The sequence below is a fragment of the Acinonyx jubatus genome, chromosome A1 (assembly GCF_027475565.1).
Source record: "Acinonyx jubatus isolate Ajub_Pintada_27869175 chromosome A1, VMU_Ajub_asm_v1.0, whole genome shotgun sequence".
Classification (NCBI taxonomy): domain Eukaryota; kingdom Metazoa; phylum Chordata; class Mammalia; order Carnivora; family Felidae; genus Acinonyx; species Acinonyx jubatus.
This window is the reverse complement of record NC_069380.1, coordinates 88,376,766-88,392,485: the sequence shown is the minus strand read 5'-3', so window position 1 is coordinate 88,392,485 and position 15,720 is coordinate 88,376,766. Positions and strand designations below refer to the sequence as shown.

Genomic DNA, 15,720 nt, shown 5'->3' with positions numbered 1-15,720 from the left:
GATGGGTTCTTTAAAACACTTGACCGAGTTGGTTTCAGAATGTTTTTGTATGGCACTGCTAAACTATAATGCGTGGCGGAAGGGGACCATAAAGTTTTATCATTTCACCTGTCCCTATGCCCCGCCTGGCGCCGCCATCTTAAGCAGAAATGAATCATGGGGGCCGCCATTTTGTTGGAGCGGACGGGTATTTCCGGTTCCGGTGGGGTTCCTTCTCTCTCTTTTCCTCTGCAGAGCCGCGGTGCGAGCGGCTGTGGTGCTAGTTTCTGAGCTATCCAACTCCATCCTTGTCGCCCCGGCGACACCCGCACTCCCCGCCGCCATGACTGAGCAGATGACACTTCGTGGCACCCTCAAGGGCCACAACGGCTGGGTGACTCAGATCGCCACCACCCCCCAGTTCCCGGACATGATACTGTCCGCTTCTCGAGGTACGGGCTGAGGTGCGGGGCAAGGGGTTGAAAGATAAGTGGGTTGCGCGTGTCTCCTGTTGTTTCCAGTGGATCGCGAGTTGGCGGCCCGGAAAACTCCGTCCGCCTGCGAGGTGGGGCATGCGGACCCGGGCCTAAGTCTCAGCCTGGATAAGCCCGTGAGACATTTTCCACTTTGCAAAGGCCGAGACATAGATCAGCTCGTGGCTGCTAGGATTGCAGGATTGGGGTTTTATTTCTTGCCCGCCTCCTCTCAGATGTGGCTACATGTGCAAGAGCCTATACGGGTCGGGCGGGGCGGTGATGACCCCAACATGCCATCTGAGTGCCCATGCTGAGACCCAGAGGCTGTTTCTGAGCTGCCGCCCGGCCCTGTGCCTAGTTTTTCCTGGATGGACTCCCAAGGGGAGTCCTGACGCCAATCTCCTTGCAAGCCCGTGTCTTGTCTTTTCTGCCTTTTTTTTCTTGTCATTCTCTTGTTTGAATGAACACGCTATTGTTTGCCCCCACGCTATTAAAAACAGTCTGAGGTTAGGATCATGTGTGACCCATAATCGGAAAGCGTGTCGAGTCCAACACCTTTCAGTGAAAGCTTCCAGCCTTGTAGTGTGTAAATCAACTAAATCCAGTACTTCTGGCATCCTCAGTGGTAGTTGTAGGAAGCCCATATTCAGTCTTCCCACACCCAAGCAGCAGTGTTTATGTATTAGACCTCAGAATAAGATTCAGACATTGGACTGTTATGAATGTCACAAAAAGGCATCCATAATCCGCTAAAGGCCTCCACACCTAAGTTTAATTCTAGTGGCGTTGCTTAGTTCTACTTGACTTTTTTTTGGAATAATGAATCACTTAGCTTTGACTAATGACAACACTCTCGGCTTGGGGGTCCCCTCCCCCCTGGAGTGTCCTTAATTTCTTGTAAATCCACCAATGACCTTGAGGGATCCTGGATTATCCAGTAGGTCAGTGAGTGGGCTGTGGGATTCCTCACTGGATTTTCTATGTTACCTCCCCTTAGATAAGACTATCATCATGTGGAAGCTGACCAGGGATGAGACCAATTATGGCATCCCACAGCGTGCTCTTCGGGGTCATTCCCACTTCGTTAGTGACGTGGTCATCTCCTCAGATGGCCAATTTGCCCTCTCAGGCTCCTGGGATGGAACCCTTCGTCTTTGGGATCTCACAACGCAAGTAGCTGCTCATTTAACTCTGGGGCACTGGGAAAAAGCTGGGCAGAAATGAGGTAGATGCTGTTGGGAGGTGGTTTCCAAAGGACAGTGAGGTTCATTGTGGGAACTGTAAGGCAGGGCATACATAGAGAAGATAGTTGGGTTGCTTGGCTTCCATCCTTGCTGCTTTTAATTACTTTCGCAGAGTTGCTTCAGAGTGGGCTGGTTGAGCAGTTTTGCCACATACTGTGGTTGAGAGTAGGCAAGGGTTTGAACATGTTTTATCTTGGGAGCTCAGTCTTTGGATGGTCAGGCATAATGGAGGATCCTAGTGATGACAGATGACATTGTCAGCCAATCCCCATGTGGGAGTGAGGACATGTCCTGCAATTCTGAAGGGATTCTCTGGCATATGCTCAACCATGTTGTGATCAGACCCATGTCCAGGGTCATGTGAGTAGTGGCAGCTCCAGTAAGACCAGGGAAGGCCAGGGAAACAGTCTGATGTGGAAGAATGTTTGCAGAGTCTAGAGACTGACCAAGTCCTCTTCCTTAGGGGTACCACCACACGCAGATTTGTAGGACATACCAAGGATGTGCTGAGTGTGGCTTTCTCCTCCGACAACCGCCAAATTGTCTCTGGCTCCCGAGATAAAACCATCAAGCTGTGGAATACTCTGGGTGTATGCAAATATACTGTCCAGGTAACAGTGAAGGCACATGCAGAAAGCACATGAAAATTCTCTCCCATCCTTCTTAACCTTGGCATTATGTGGTGATTTCAAGTCTGGCTTGGGCTCCAAAGGGGTTCTGTTGATATTAAAGGTTTGGGTTCCAGGGATGTGAGTGCAAAGCCATCAGTGTACCTCCCATGTAACTGAGGGAAGGGGTGAGGGGTGTAGTTTCATGGAACAGGATAGTTTCTCCTTACTTCTTTTCTGTCCTCTAGGATGAGAGCCATTCGGAGTGGGTGTCTTGTGTCCGCTTTTCACCCAATAGCAGCAATCCCATCATTGTCTCCTGTGGCTGGGACAAGCTGGTCAAGGTGAGCTTGACGTCAAGATGTAGGGCTTTTACCAGCCAGAATGTTTCCATTGCCTCGTAGGTGGTCATAAGTTCTAACTTTGAAAGCTTTATTCCTCAGTTGACGTTTCCTATTGCTATTTTCTAACTATTAGTTTTTGATACTTGGTGTGGAGTAGCTAATTGAACCCAATATCCCTTGTAGAGCAACGAAGCATTCTTTATTTAATCTTGATTGTCCTTAGGTGACCAAGACAAATTCTTTATTTAATCTTTTTTGTTACTGGTAGAATGAAAAATGGCCACCATATCCAGAAATGCTTTTAAAGAAGGTGCCATGCCTTTTTTGTCTTGAGCCCTCCTGACCCCAGTGGATTCGGAGCCAGGTTTTTCACCTATTACCCTTAACCCTCCCATATCTAGGTATGGAACCTGGCAAACTGCAAGCTGAAGACCAATCACATCGGCCACACAGGCTACCTGAACACTGTGACAGTCTCTCCAGATGGATCCCTCTGTGCTTCTGGAGGGAAGGTATGTTCAGGAGCTGGGAGTATTCTACTCAATGGGGGACAGTGTTTTTTTTTTGAAAAAATACTTAAGATAAGGTAGCAATCCAAGAGTAAATGTTTGTGAAAATTGTTTTCTAAAAATTATATACACCATACTGTTTAAAAGATTGTTTTCAGTAAAGCTGGTTTCTTAAAGCTGTTGATATTAGAATTCTGTTTTCAGAACTGATTGTAGTGATTTTAGAAATTGTCAGGGCCTTGGTAGGGTTGATGGGGTGTCATGCATTAACGGAGGGGCATTCAGAGATACACTGGTATTTGAATCATTAGCTTTGGGGAAGTTGTGGGAGGGAGAATAAGGATTAAGACAGAATCTTGACAGTTGAGATTAACACCTGGAATAGGTTTCATATTACCCTGACTCCCCTTTCCTCTTCTCAGGATGGCCAGGCTATGCTGTGGGACCTTAATGAAGGCAAGCACCTTTATACACTAGATGGTGGGGACATCATCAATGCCCTGTGCTTCAGTCCTAACCGATACTGGCTCTGTGCTGCCACAGGCCCCAGCATCAAGATCTGGGTGAGTGTGGGCTACAGTTGAGGGCCGAGCTCCTGGCTTTATTCTTGTGAGCCATGGCAATGTTGTGATTTCCTGATATGTCACTGCTGGGATTCGAGCTTCCTGAACAACTGCTGATCATCAGGCTGTCAGTGGAGACCCAGGAAGAGCAAGTTACAACTTGCTAGGATTGGGATTTGCAGTGGTGCATGATACTTACCTACTAAAGGGTGTCACAAATTACAGCAATTTATTCAGTCTCAGCATAATCAACCTTTTGGTCTAGATAATTTGGTGGGAGGAGGGGAGACAGTTGTATGCATTTTAGGCTGTTTCACAACATCCTTGGCCTCTATTCCTTGGATGCTTGTAGTAGAATCCCTCCTTACCTTGATTTTGCCCCTTTCCCAGGACTTGGAAGGCAAGATCATTGTAGATGAACTGAAGCAGGAAGTTATCAGTACCAGCAGCAAGGCAGAGCCACCCCAGTGTACTTCTCTGGCCTGGTCTGCTGATGGCCAGGTAAGTGGGTCTCTGCTTAAGTGACTCAGCTTTTACCTTTTCTCTCCCCCTCTTTGCTCTTGGAATGTCTTTGACATAAAATGAAATGACAAAGCTAGCCAGGTTGATTTGAGAGAACCAAATTAGCTCTACCAGTGAACAGAGTACATGTTCCTGCACTGGAAGGAAAATTGATCTAACAAGCAATGATTACCTACCTTTAGTTAACACTTTGGATAACTTAATCATTTTACAAGAGTATGAGTCCTTACTATCAGCTGTTGCTTCCTCTAGGAATACATACCACCTACAACCTGGTGGTTAGAAGATTGGGGGTCTTAAAAGAAGGGAATGCAGAGTTCCATGGCTCTGACATGACCTATCACTGTCCTTTCTCCCTTGCAGACTCTGTTTGCTGGCTACACGGACAACCTGGTGCGAGTATGGCAGGTGACCATTGGCACCCGCTAGAAATAGAGGGCAGAACTTTGGAAATAAAACATTGGTTTGCTGACTTATAGTGTCTTTCTCTGATAAGCAAAACTGCTTTCTAATGCTGGGTTGCATCACAATGTACTGTGTCTCAGGTATAGATCCTTGGGGCCTCGCTTAAGCCTGGAGAAAATGTTCCTTGGGAATAGTAAAATCTCAGTTCAATCTGTAACATAAATAATTGAGTAGGCATTTGTCATTCCTCAAGGTAATATATTTTGAAACTCAAGTTAGTGTAGTCTGTCAAGTTGTCTTTTTGTTAAAATGGAGATTTTTTTGAACCCTTCATCTATGATAAGGCAACTCTCTCCAAAAGAGTTTCTGCTTAAGATCAGGTCCTTTTTACTCCCTCCATTGTGGGAGATTAAAAATTATGTAGTCTGCAGGTATTCATAAATACAATCACAGCTGGCTTTTTCTCAGGTAGTGGCTAAGTAAATATGTAGCATGTTGAAGTAGCCTGTACAGTTTCCTTTGCCATCGACTCCTAATGATAAGGCTACTGTGGCTTTAGCTTCAATTTTATGGGATTTCAGCTAGCTGCAATCACATGGAAAGACTTTAGAAATGTAAAGATTCTTGGGAAAACCAGAATCCTAAAACCTCAAAGCAGTGATAGACAAGTGGCAAACAATTTTCAAAGTGCATGCTGAAGAGGGTACCAATAAAACTATGCAGATATTCAAATGGGGTGAGAGTGAATATCCCAATCGATGGAAATAACATGAGTGGTGTAAAACGCAGGTTATGGGGAAGGTAAAATCAGTCCTCAGTTCTGTGTCATTAACGTTTATTGGAGAGACTGGCTTACTGTGGAAGAAACCCTGGCCCTACATTCTATTTTTGCTCACCTAAAGGAAAGGACTCCACAAAAGAAGCAAATAAACTTTATTTCCACAACACATCCCGTCTTCCCTTTCCCCCAGGAACAGAAGTTGACCTCTGCCATCAAAGCAAAGGACAAAAGCTGACAAGTGACAGAAGGCAAGGGGTTACTAGAAAAATAGATTATACCCAAAGCTCTCCTGGGGATCCAAACCCCTGTCCCCAGGCTCCTGGTCAGGGCTCACCAGATGGAGAGAACTAATATATGAGGCTGGATACTGACACAAGGAACTTCATTGGACAAAGAGGAAAGGAGCCTGGCAGTGAAAAGACCTGGAGGGGATGGGCGGGGTGAGCTTTACTCCTAATGTGAGTGCTGGAAAAAGGGTGGGGGAGAAAATAATTTATTGGGTAATACAATGGTATGTAGTTTCAATTGTGTTGACCATTCCAGATCTCAAGCTAAATTCTGGCCAGTCTATGGAGGTAGAAATTGGGGATGGAAGGAGTCTAGAATCCCTCCTACCTCCCCCAGAGAATAGACATTTTTTACCCAGCTCTACCCTTTTGCCTAACCCACCTCCCCCCAAAGCTTCCAAATCCCTTAGCTAAAATTTGCATCAGAAAATGGAATTTGGGGCAGACAGGAGTCTTGCCCAAATATCCCAGCCTGGGAACTGACAAGAAAGGTGAAGAGTAGGGGCAAGGAAAGGGAAGTTAAGTAATAGAGTTAAATCTCCCCTCAACTCCTACTCAAAACCCTGGGTGGACAGAGGGAAGGAAAACCAGGCAGCTGTTCTCATCAGGGACCCATGCAGACCTGTTGGACAGACATTGCAGGTGAGAGAAGGCAGAGCTGCAGGCCAGGAAGGTTCTTTAGGCTCCTAGAGGGAGAAGCGGGCCTGGGGTCAAAGGGGAGTGGGAAGCAACAAACAGTGGAAGGAGCCTTTGAGCCCCTAAACTTATGGGACACCCTCCACCACCACCCGCCCCTCAAGTGCTGACCAGAGGGGCCCCTGCGGGTGGCAGGCTAATCAAGGGCATAGCTTGATACGAGTACCCTTGGAGAGCACTCGAAAGAAAGGGAAGACACGCTCGCCCAGGAAAGCAGCTGAGAAGGTATGCACGTGGGCTAGAGTCTCCGCATTGTAGAAGCCTAGGCGCCCAGCCTCATAGTCCAGGTACACGCCAAAGCGCCGTGGTTTCTCACTTGGGCTCAGCAGTGTCTGCTCCGTTGAGCTCTGTGCCTGGTAGCGTTTGCCATTGGTGCCCACACACCACACTTCGCGCTGGAGCAGGGGCTGTTGGGGTAGGTGGAGCCGGCGGCGGCGATGGTGATGGCGTGAGGAGCTGGCATCCCCACTGCCCAAAGAGGATCCCCCAGAGCCCACCTTCTCCTTATGATGGGTCGATTCACGGGCAGCGCCCACCGCCCAACCCCGCCGCCCTCCCACCTCTACCTCCCAGTAGTGCCGCCCAGAGCGGAAGCCTTGGGCCCCCAATACGCAGCAGTCGGCTGAGAAGCGCTTGGAATGGTCAGCAACCTCCTGCCGCCGCTCTGCCAGGCGGACCCCCCGGCGGTCAGGGGAGAGCATCAGGGCCGGGTGAGCCGTGTCAGGGTCCAGCGTCAGGTCCACTTGTGGAGGGGGAGGACAAATACGCCAAGGCTGGAACAACTGTTCCCCATCAGTAGCCAACTCCAAGATTCAGCCTTTCCTGCTGCCCTCCCCTTTGCCTCCCTCCCTGCCTGCCTTCCAGCTGTCCTCACCCCTCCCCATCCTAGAGACCAGACTTTAGTTCCTATGAGCTCCACCTCTTCCCCAACTCTTGCTTCCAGGACCCTGGACAAGTCTTCCCTCTGGCCCTGGCTCTTGCTATCCACCCTCCACTCCCACCATCAACACCTACCTGGTCTAGGTCAAAAACTACTCTTAGCTTGAAGCCCCAAGCGGCCTACCAGTATCCTGCTCCACCTTAGCCCCAATCTTCCCCCCACCAGGCCCAACCTCCTCCTCAGAACCCAATCTCAGGTCTGTGAAGGGAAAGGAAAAGGAAGGTCATACAGGTGACCTCCCTACCTCGGGCAGCCTGACAGAACATCCGGCTCATTTTCCTCACGATGGCATCTGTCAAGAAGTCATGGCTATGGGGCTGACACGGGTCAGGGGACCAGACCTCTGGGGGTTGCAGCTGTACCTCTTCACACCTAGAGGAAGGGGACCGGGCAGGGGGTGGGACCATGATATTCCCAGAGGGAAGAGCAGAAGCTGAGGGGAAGGAGAGGAGGGTCCAGGAGGCAGAAACTCGGGTCCTGGGGAAGGAAGGAAAGGAGCGGGATATCCAAGAGAGGTAGGGATGGGGAACCAGATGCCACTGGGTCACAAAGGATAAAGGGTGGCAACACACCTATTGAAAGTCTCCTTGATGTCCTGGGAATAACAGAAACAAAAAGAGGGAGAGGGAAAAAGAGACAAAGAGAGAGTCAGCTGCACACAGACAGCTCCTTTCTCTCAATCTGATTCCAGCCAGAGAAAGGACTGAACTTGAACAGGGAGTAAGAAAAAGCAACCCTCAAGACCCTCAGTAAGTGTGTATCCATCTCAATCATCCCTATGCCCTAGCACACTTATCTCATCCTGCTGTGAGACCAATAATAGAATTTTCAACCCCAGTAAAAGAATTTTTACAACATGACTTAGGCATCTTTCTCAGGATGTCTCTGTCAAAAATTCTTTCCTTGACTCTACTTTAAAACCCTCTTTATACAACTGAATTTCTTTCTTTTCACTGGGTATAATCACACACACACCACATTTGGCATTAACCCTGTCCCCAGCCTCAAAAAACCTTTTGGTGTTAGGTTAAATTATCATGGGTCCTCCCAATGAGAAGAGAGGCAGCTCTGAACAGATGTTTGGTAAGCACTGCCTAACAGAGCAAATACAGGGTGCTGGGGGGAAGGCAGGGGGAGACAGGGAAGGGGGCACTGCTCACCTGGAGCAGCCGCAGGCCCCCCTGCTGGCTCCGCTCCTGGGCCTCCGCCAGCAGGCGGCTCAGCTGGGCAGCCTGCTCCGCCAGGCGGCTGGCCGCTGCTCCTGCACGCCCTAGCTGGGCTTCGTGCATCTCTCGGAGGCGCCGCTCCAACCCTGCCTGCTCTTCAGCCAGAAACCGTGTCAGCCGCCCGAACTCCGAGGCCACAGCTGCCAGCTCTGACTTCATCTGGCTCTGGGATGATGCAAAGGGGATGGTGGATACCACCTCAACACACAGAAACATAAACTTCCAATTTTGCAACTGCTGCCCCTCAATCCAAGGTAATGGAGCTCTGCATCCCAAATGGAAAGGGGCCCCTGTCCCTTCCACCACCTCCCAGCCTTACCAGGCACCACTCCCACACTCCAAAGCACACTGGTCTCAAACTCACTAACTTCTGCCTGCAACTTATCTCCACCCTGGCTATCTAACTTGATTCATTCTTCAGATCTAAATTTAAAAATATTCCCTGAGAGAAGCCTTCTCTCCCCACTAGATCTAAATCAGGACTACCCCCATAAATACCATCGTATCTCCCATAAATATCATTCATTATATATCCTCACAGCATTAATGTTAATTTGAAATGTTGTTTACATTGAAGTATCTTTTAACATCCTTTTCCACCACTGCATAAGTTTTTTGTCACAGGATCCTCAGACCTCAGAACAGCACCAGTACTTAGTAAAAGTTTTTTGCAATGAATAAATTAAAAATTCAGGAATCAAGATATCAAGTTAGGGTCTTGACTATACTACTAATGACTTTGGAAAAGTCACCGAATCCTTCTAGATCAGGAGTCTAGCAAACTTTCTCTGTAAACGGCCAAATGTTATTTTACACTTTAAAAGCCAAAAGGCAAAATCATGGATATCATTGTGTAGATTGTAGTCTATATATAATCAGAGAAAACTTCTGCCTAATCTCACCCCATTTGCCTGGACTGGGCAATCCCAGATAGTGGGCATGCTTTCCATGCAGGTATCATCAGCTAGAGACATTCTTGGGACAAAGAGGGACAGGCCAGAGTGAGGAAGGAAGTTCTGACTGGCTAAGTCGGTGAAGGAAAGTCAGCTTCACTCTCTGTCCCAGTGATACGCAGACCTGGACATCTTCTCTCTGCATCCCAGGACCCCAGAAGTCTCAATCTGAGCATTTGGCTAAGAGGACCCCCTGGCTCCCAGACACACTCAGTGTGTGGCAATTGCCAGCAGCAGAGTCCCTAATGTGTAGGTGGCAAAAAAATAAGTACAAGACTTGGGAAGTGGCAAGACCCACCCACTGGCCAGGGAAAGATGAGGGAAGAGGTCAGACAAGAAGGATGTCCTGTCTTGGTCTCCAAAGCTCAGTGCCAGGCCATTCCAGTTTCTGCTGACCTTACAAACACACGTACAGAGTTGGGGGTGGGGAGGGTGGTATTAGGGAAAAAATATCTAAAAATACTCCTTGGGGAGGGGTGATCAATCAAGAAAAACAGCTGAGAAACACTGGACTAGAGAAGACCAGGTCTCTGTAACATTCTATCCTCTATTACACACCATGCCCTCCCCTTCCCGTTCATGCTCAGGGTTGCTCTACCTACCACCTACCATCTGTCCTGGGACCTGGGGCTTCTCTGATGGCTGTTATGTAGATTTTGGCTTGCCCACTTCTGCCCTCTGTGCTATCCAGCCTGGTGGGCACAGGCCTTGAAGTGAGGTGTCTGGGGTGGTAAGCCTGTTCTTCAGGCTTGGGCCACGGACCCAACCTCTCTACACTAGATCTGTTTCCACTCCATTCGGGAACCTAGAATAAATGTGCCCCCTGACCCTTTAAGGTCCCTCTCTCTTCAAAACCCTGGGAATGTCTCTACCTCTCTCCCAGGTCCCTCTTCAGGGAATCTTGTCACCACTTCTGAGAGTAGACAACCCATGTTCCCTGCCCTGATCACAGAGCCAGTAAGCCCTATCAAGGACATTCACCCACCTTCAGTTCTGTCACCCGCCTCTCCTCCTTGGCCTTCATCTTCTGCACAGCCTCTAGATGCTTCCTCAGTGGTTCCACATGCCCCTGCAGTTTGGCCTGAGGGAATGAAAAAAGGAAGGTTAGAAGCCTGGGATAGGAGAGGCACCTGCTTTCAGTGCCCACTTCCCCCATCCTCCCTGCATTGGACTGGGGCTCAAAGCCTGACCCCCATCACAGGTATCAGATGAGCATCATACTCTCTTCCTCCCCTCTCTTCTCTTCAGATGATGACAAAGGCCTCCAACCCTCTGCCTGTACTCATGTATAGAAGAACACACCGCTGAGTGTGTTCTCTATTGGTAGGATCCTGGTGACCATAGAGCTCCATACCCAGAGTTGGGGTGGACCTGGCTTGAGCCCCTCACCACACAAGGTCCTTCCATATGAAATGTTCCAGCCCTCAAAAGCAATCTTCCTCATAACTTTCATCTCTAAATATTTCTCTGATGATTTTGTGCCTGTGCTAAAAATCTTTCAGTGGTTCTCAATCACCTGCAAAATATGAGGTTCCTTCATTGCCTCTACATTTCTAGACTTCTCTACTACACTTACCCCTTCTGACATAGACTCTTAGTTTTAGCCACATAAAACTGTCTTTTCCCGAATGTAATTCTATTATCTTCATACATGCTCTTCCCTCTTTCTGGGATTTCCTTTCTTCACCTGGCCCAAGGCATTCTTCCTTTAAAATACCAGCTACCTGGGGTGCCTGGGTGGCTCAGTCAGTTAAGCGGCCGACTTCGGCTCAGGTCATGATCTCGTGGTCCGTGAGTTCGAGCCCCGCGTTGGGCTCTGTGCTGACAGCTCAGAGCCTGGAGCCTGTTTCAGATTCTGTGTCTCCCTCTCTCTGACCCACCCCTGTTCATGCTCTGTCTCTCACTGTCTCAAAAATAAATAAACGTTAAAAAAAAAAAATTTAAATACCAGCTACCTGACCATGGTCCTCCCTGCCCCCAACTTCCTCTGTCATCCCAAGGCACATGAATACAACCTTTACAATACTTCCTAGACACTTTAATGGTTTTTAAATATGTCTCTGCCAGGACACAATGGCTCCTTGTGGGGCAGGGGCCCCACTTTACTTATTTTAATTTCTATGACTCTTTGTCCATCTGCTTTCTCTCTCACTCACTTACTAAATGGAAAACAAGGGGTGCCTGGGTGGCTTAGTCAGTTAAGAGACAGACTCGGTTTTGGTTCAGGTCATGATTTCAGTTTGTGGGTTCAAGCCTTGAGTAGAGCACTGGGCCTGCTTGGGATTTTCTCTCTCCCCCTCCCTCTGTCCCACCCTCACACGAGCTCTCTCTCAAAATAAACAAACTTAAAAAAAATTATTACTGGGGAGCCTGGATGGCTCCATTGGTTGAATGTCCACTTCAGCTTAGGTCATGATCTCACCACTCATCAGTTCAATGCTGTGCTGACAGCTCAGAGCCTGGAGCCCGCTTCAGATTCTGTGTCTCCCTCTCTCTCCTCCTCCCCTAGGTCACACTCTCTCTCAAAAATAAACATTAAAAAAATTTTTTTTTTAATTATTATTAAATAAATATAAATGGAAAACAAAACCTCTCTCTTCCTAAGATTTTAACCTTCACAGCAAATATGCATTTGAGCTCTATGTTCCAATCTCTTGTAACAGTATCTTTTTCTTTTTTTTTTTTTAATGTTTATTTATTTATTTTGTGAGAGCAAGGGGAGGGATAGAGAGAGAGAGAGAAAGAGAATCCCAAGCAGGCTCCCTGCCCCCAGACGTGGGGCTCTATCTCAGGAACAGTGATATCATGACCTGAGCTGAAATCAAGACTCAGAGGCTTAACCGACTGAACCGCCCAGGTGCCCCCAGAATCTTTTTCTTTAAAGGGCTGTTAGAGACCAGAAATAGGCCCAACCTGTTTTCTTTCCTTTTTTTTTTTTTTATGTCTCCTACTACTTCTGCCTTTTTCCTTGAGAGGTAATACAGAGCAGAAGAGCTCAAGCCTAGACTCCAATCTAAACCTAAATGTAGCCAGGTGACTGAGGCAAGCAGCACTTCCAATTTCCTCATCTTACATGGGAATTGGGAATAACAGAATGCATGTTATGGACAGTATGCTTCACACAGTAGCACATAGTAAAGATCAATAAATGTTATCTAGTATTCTCTACCTATGTCTAAACTGCCAATGACAACCTGATAATGACCCTTGAACTAAAGAGGTTACTGACCCAGAGAAGAGTACAAAAGGCAGTGGTTGTTGCACAGGATGAGTGGTTCTAGAAAAAATTACATTAATAATATTACAATCAACCCCTAACATGAAAATAGCATGAACTACAAAAAATTTTGTTTTTTGATATTACCTTCTATTTTTCTCCAATCCTGTTCAGAATTTATGATGCTTAAATTTCCCATTTAATAATTTTCATAAATCATTGACAAATTCATGAGCACAAGTCCAAACAGAGTACTATTTTAAGAGAAATTTTCAAGAACTTTCACTTTTTTAGGAGATTTATTTATACATCATCCATATTATTACCTACTCAATAAAAAATATTTCTATAAAACAACACTGTTCCAAACTAGTGCTAGTTAGTGTACAGATTTGAAAAGAATAAACTACGTACCTATAAAATAGCCTGTAAATTAAAAAAGGAATCACTCAAATTAGTTCTAAATAATAAAATCCATGTATTTACATTTGCTGATCAGTTAATGGCAGATTATTTGCATCTATGTGGCCTCCTCAAATTGCAGAGCCCTACTAGGCTGGCATACAACAGACATGGCTAACACAAATTCACAAATAAAAATCCAGTTTCAGAAGCCCTTCAGAAGAGCCCTGTAGAAGGAGGGTGGAGAACAAGTGGAATGTCCATGAATAGTCCACCCCAACATTTAATTAACAAACTGCCCACTGAGGAGCCAAGAGGAGATAAAAAGGACAAAAGGAAATCACAACCTCCCCTAACAACACAGAGCCTAAACAACAGGTGATATTACCAATGCAGTGATGCCAATGCTAGGCTGGGCTTTCTTAAAGACACTCTCCCTGTCTCTGACTCAGAATCTCTAGTGGTAGGGCCCACTGTACTTTTGAAAACTCCCCTAGTAATTGGGAGTATCACTGTGTGGAAGACATAGTTTCTTGTCATGAGACGATGTAAGTTTGTCTTAGCTGTACCACTCATAGCTGAGAAGCTCTAGACTTGTTACTCTAAAACTGGGGTAATGCACAGACCACACAGGAGCTACCCTCTCTTCCTCCTGGTCCCACTGTTTCAAACCCTTCCCAGCCTTCACTAAGTAGTGCTATTTGTGCTGGCTGTCTCACAGACCAATCTCCTTTACCTGTATCCCAAAAGAGTAAAGGCCAGAAGTAGGGTGCAAAGTATTAACCAAACTAGAATCAGACTCCAAGAAGTCACATATCAGTAAAGTCAAACTAACGACAGACATCTAAATGGTGATGACACTGTTAACAGTATGCAGGGGCACAGGGGCAGGTCATAACTAAGTCCATCACTTACTAGTAGCTATGTGGCCCTGTGTATATTACTTAAGTCTATTTCCTAATCTGTAAAACAGGGACAGAAACCATATCAAACTCACAGGGTTGTCTGAAGTTTTAAATGAGATAGTCCGTGAAAAGTGCTTAGTACAGTGCCTGGTGTACACAGTAAGTTAAGTGTTCAGTAAATATTAACTTCTAACCCTGGAAAAATTAATGCTCCAAGGCTTTTAGAGATGCCTGGGTGAGTGAGTGCAGAGCCTGGTCTTCTGACTTAAAAGCTTCTCCCTTTTATCTGCATTCTCAGGTAAGGTAAGAACTTCTAGTCAGTACATCCAACTGATGCAGATTTAACAAAAGTCCTCAAGGACAGAACCAAGCCATATCATGGGGTAGATAGGAAACCCATTAAAAGGCAAGTGCAAAGCATCTGGGTCTGACACTAGTAGTCATTTCTACACTCCTGCTCCTTAGGGCCCTTTCTTGTTGAGGCCTCAAGTCCTTTCCATCTCCAGGGTCCAAGTCAAGGATAGACTGAAAACTTACCCAGAGGAAAATGAGACTGGTGGTAAAGCCTGAGGGACCTGTCACCTGTACTCCTACACTTAGGGACAATGGAAGTGTGAAACAGCAGTGGCTTTCCCCAAGACATGCAGCCCAGTGTACAGGATCCTTCTCACTCCAACCCACCTTGATGCCACTAAGTGCTTAGAAAAGGAGAAACAGTGCATGAAGTTCTGGGGAGTGGGAGGGGACATATTGCCTTTTCCCAGCTTCTCTCCACCCCCACAAAACTCCCATCTTCTACTTCTCTCACCTTGTACTCCTGCACCACCTCCTCCAATGGCACCACGCTGTGCTGTTTGTGGCTCCTGGATTCTCGACACACCACACATATGGCCTCTTCATCCACCTCGCAGAAGAGCTTCAGGGCTTCCTGGTGTTTGGGACAAATGCCCTGCTCGTTCCCACGGCTCCCTCGACCAGGAGTTGGGTGCATCTGTCGAATCACCTGGACCATGTTGGCCAGCTGCAGGTTGGGGCGGAAGCTCCGCCTGGGAAAGCTCTTTCGGCACTGGGGGCAGGTGAAGCACCTCCGAGGGGCTGGAGGCGGGGGCAGTGGGGTGACGGGGTCTAACTCCTCTTCCTCGTCCTCCTCCAGCACTTCCTCCTCGTCCTCCTCATCCTCCCCTCTCAGGTCCTCCTCCATGTCCCCCAGGTAGTAGTCCAAATCTTCCTCCTCGTCCTCCTCCTCCCACACATAGTCCATGTTGTCCCAGTTGGACCCGCCCATGCCACTGGTCCAGAACACACCCTCCTCTTCCTCCTCGACCTCCTCCTCCATGTCGCCCTCATAGTCTTCATCCCTCATGGGGGTGTCCCACCCTCCACCGGCCCCCACAGCCTCCACCTCCTCCTCCTCTCCGTCCTCCTCTTCCTCTTCCCGGTCTAACTCGTCCCTGTCCTCCTCATCTTCCCCTCCCCACAACTGGGTTACACACACTCGGCAGAAGTTGTGCCCGCAGCCGATGGACACGGGGTCCGTGAAGTAATCGAGGCAGATGGCGCACACCGCCTCCTCCTGAAGGGTCTGCACAGGGTTGGGTGTCATGGCAACGGCAGCCATCTTAGTGTCCAGTCAGCCAGTGTAGATGGGCGGTGGGGGGGCGGG

The 15,720-nt window shown here is 47.7% G+C and overlaps 2 protein-coding genes and 2 non-coding genes across 12 annotated transcripts; 3 read left to right on the top strand and 1 right to left on the bottom strand.

Annotated features, from left to right (window-relative positions):
• The first annotated feature begins 205 nt into the window (after positions 1-205).
• RACK1 (receptor for activated C kinase 1) lies at positions 206-4,717 on the top strand. Its single transcript, XM_015066548.3, has 8 exons — positions 206-431; positions 1,453-1,624; positions 2,163-2,310; positions 2,556-2,651; positions 3,053-3,163; positions 3,583-3,723; positions 4,114-4,224; positions 4,609-4,717. The coding sequence occupies exons 1-8, from the start codon at positions 323-325 to the stop codon at positions 4,672-4,674; spliced, it is 954 nt and encodes a 317-aa protein (XP_014922034.1). The 5' UTR covers positions 206-322; the 3' UTR covers positions 4,675-4,717.
• On the top strand, positions 726-793 carry LOC113604605 (small nucleolar RNA SNORD95). The gene has a single exon (XR_003426579.1). It is a non-coding gene; the product is annotated as a small nucleolar RNA SNORD95 (small nucleolar RNA).
• On the top strand, positions 1,931-2,009 carry LOC113604600 (small nucleolar RNA SNORD96 family). Its single transcript, XR_003426574.1, has one exon. It is a non-coding gene; the product is annotated as a small nucleolar RNA SNORD96 family (small nucleolar RNA).
• Positions 4,718-5,566: 849 nt separating the features above from the next.
• Positions 5,567-15,678, bottom strand: TRIM41 (tripartite motif containing 41). Of its 9 annotated transcripts, none has more exons than XM_027076959.2 (7): positions 14,866-15,678; positions 12,763-12,810; positions 10,519-10,614; positions 8,515-8,778; positions 7,927-7,949; positions 7,599-7,726; positions 5,567-7,156 (listed from the first exon to the last, which is right to left on the bottom strand). In XM_027076959.2, the coding sequence occupies exons 1-7, from the start codon at positions 15,673-15,675 to the stop codon at positions 6,555-6,557; spliced, it is 1,971 nt and encodes a 656-aa protein (XP_026932760.1). In that variant the 5' UTR covers positions 15,676-15,678; the 3' UTR covers positions 5,567-6,554. The 9 variants fall into 9 exon arrangements, with proteins under 9 accessions (XP_026932760.1, XP_026932761.1, XP_053075076.1 ...); XM_027076960.2 differs by having other exon boundaries at positions 8,515-8,745; XM_053219101.1 differs by lacking the exon at positions 8,515-8,778.
• Positions 15,679-15,720: the final 42 nt, after the last annotated feature.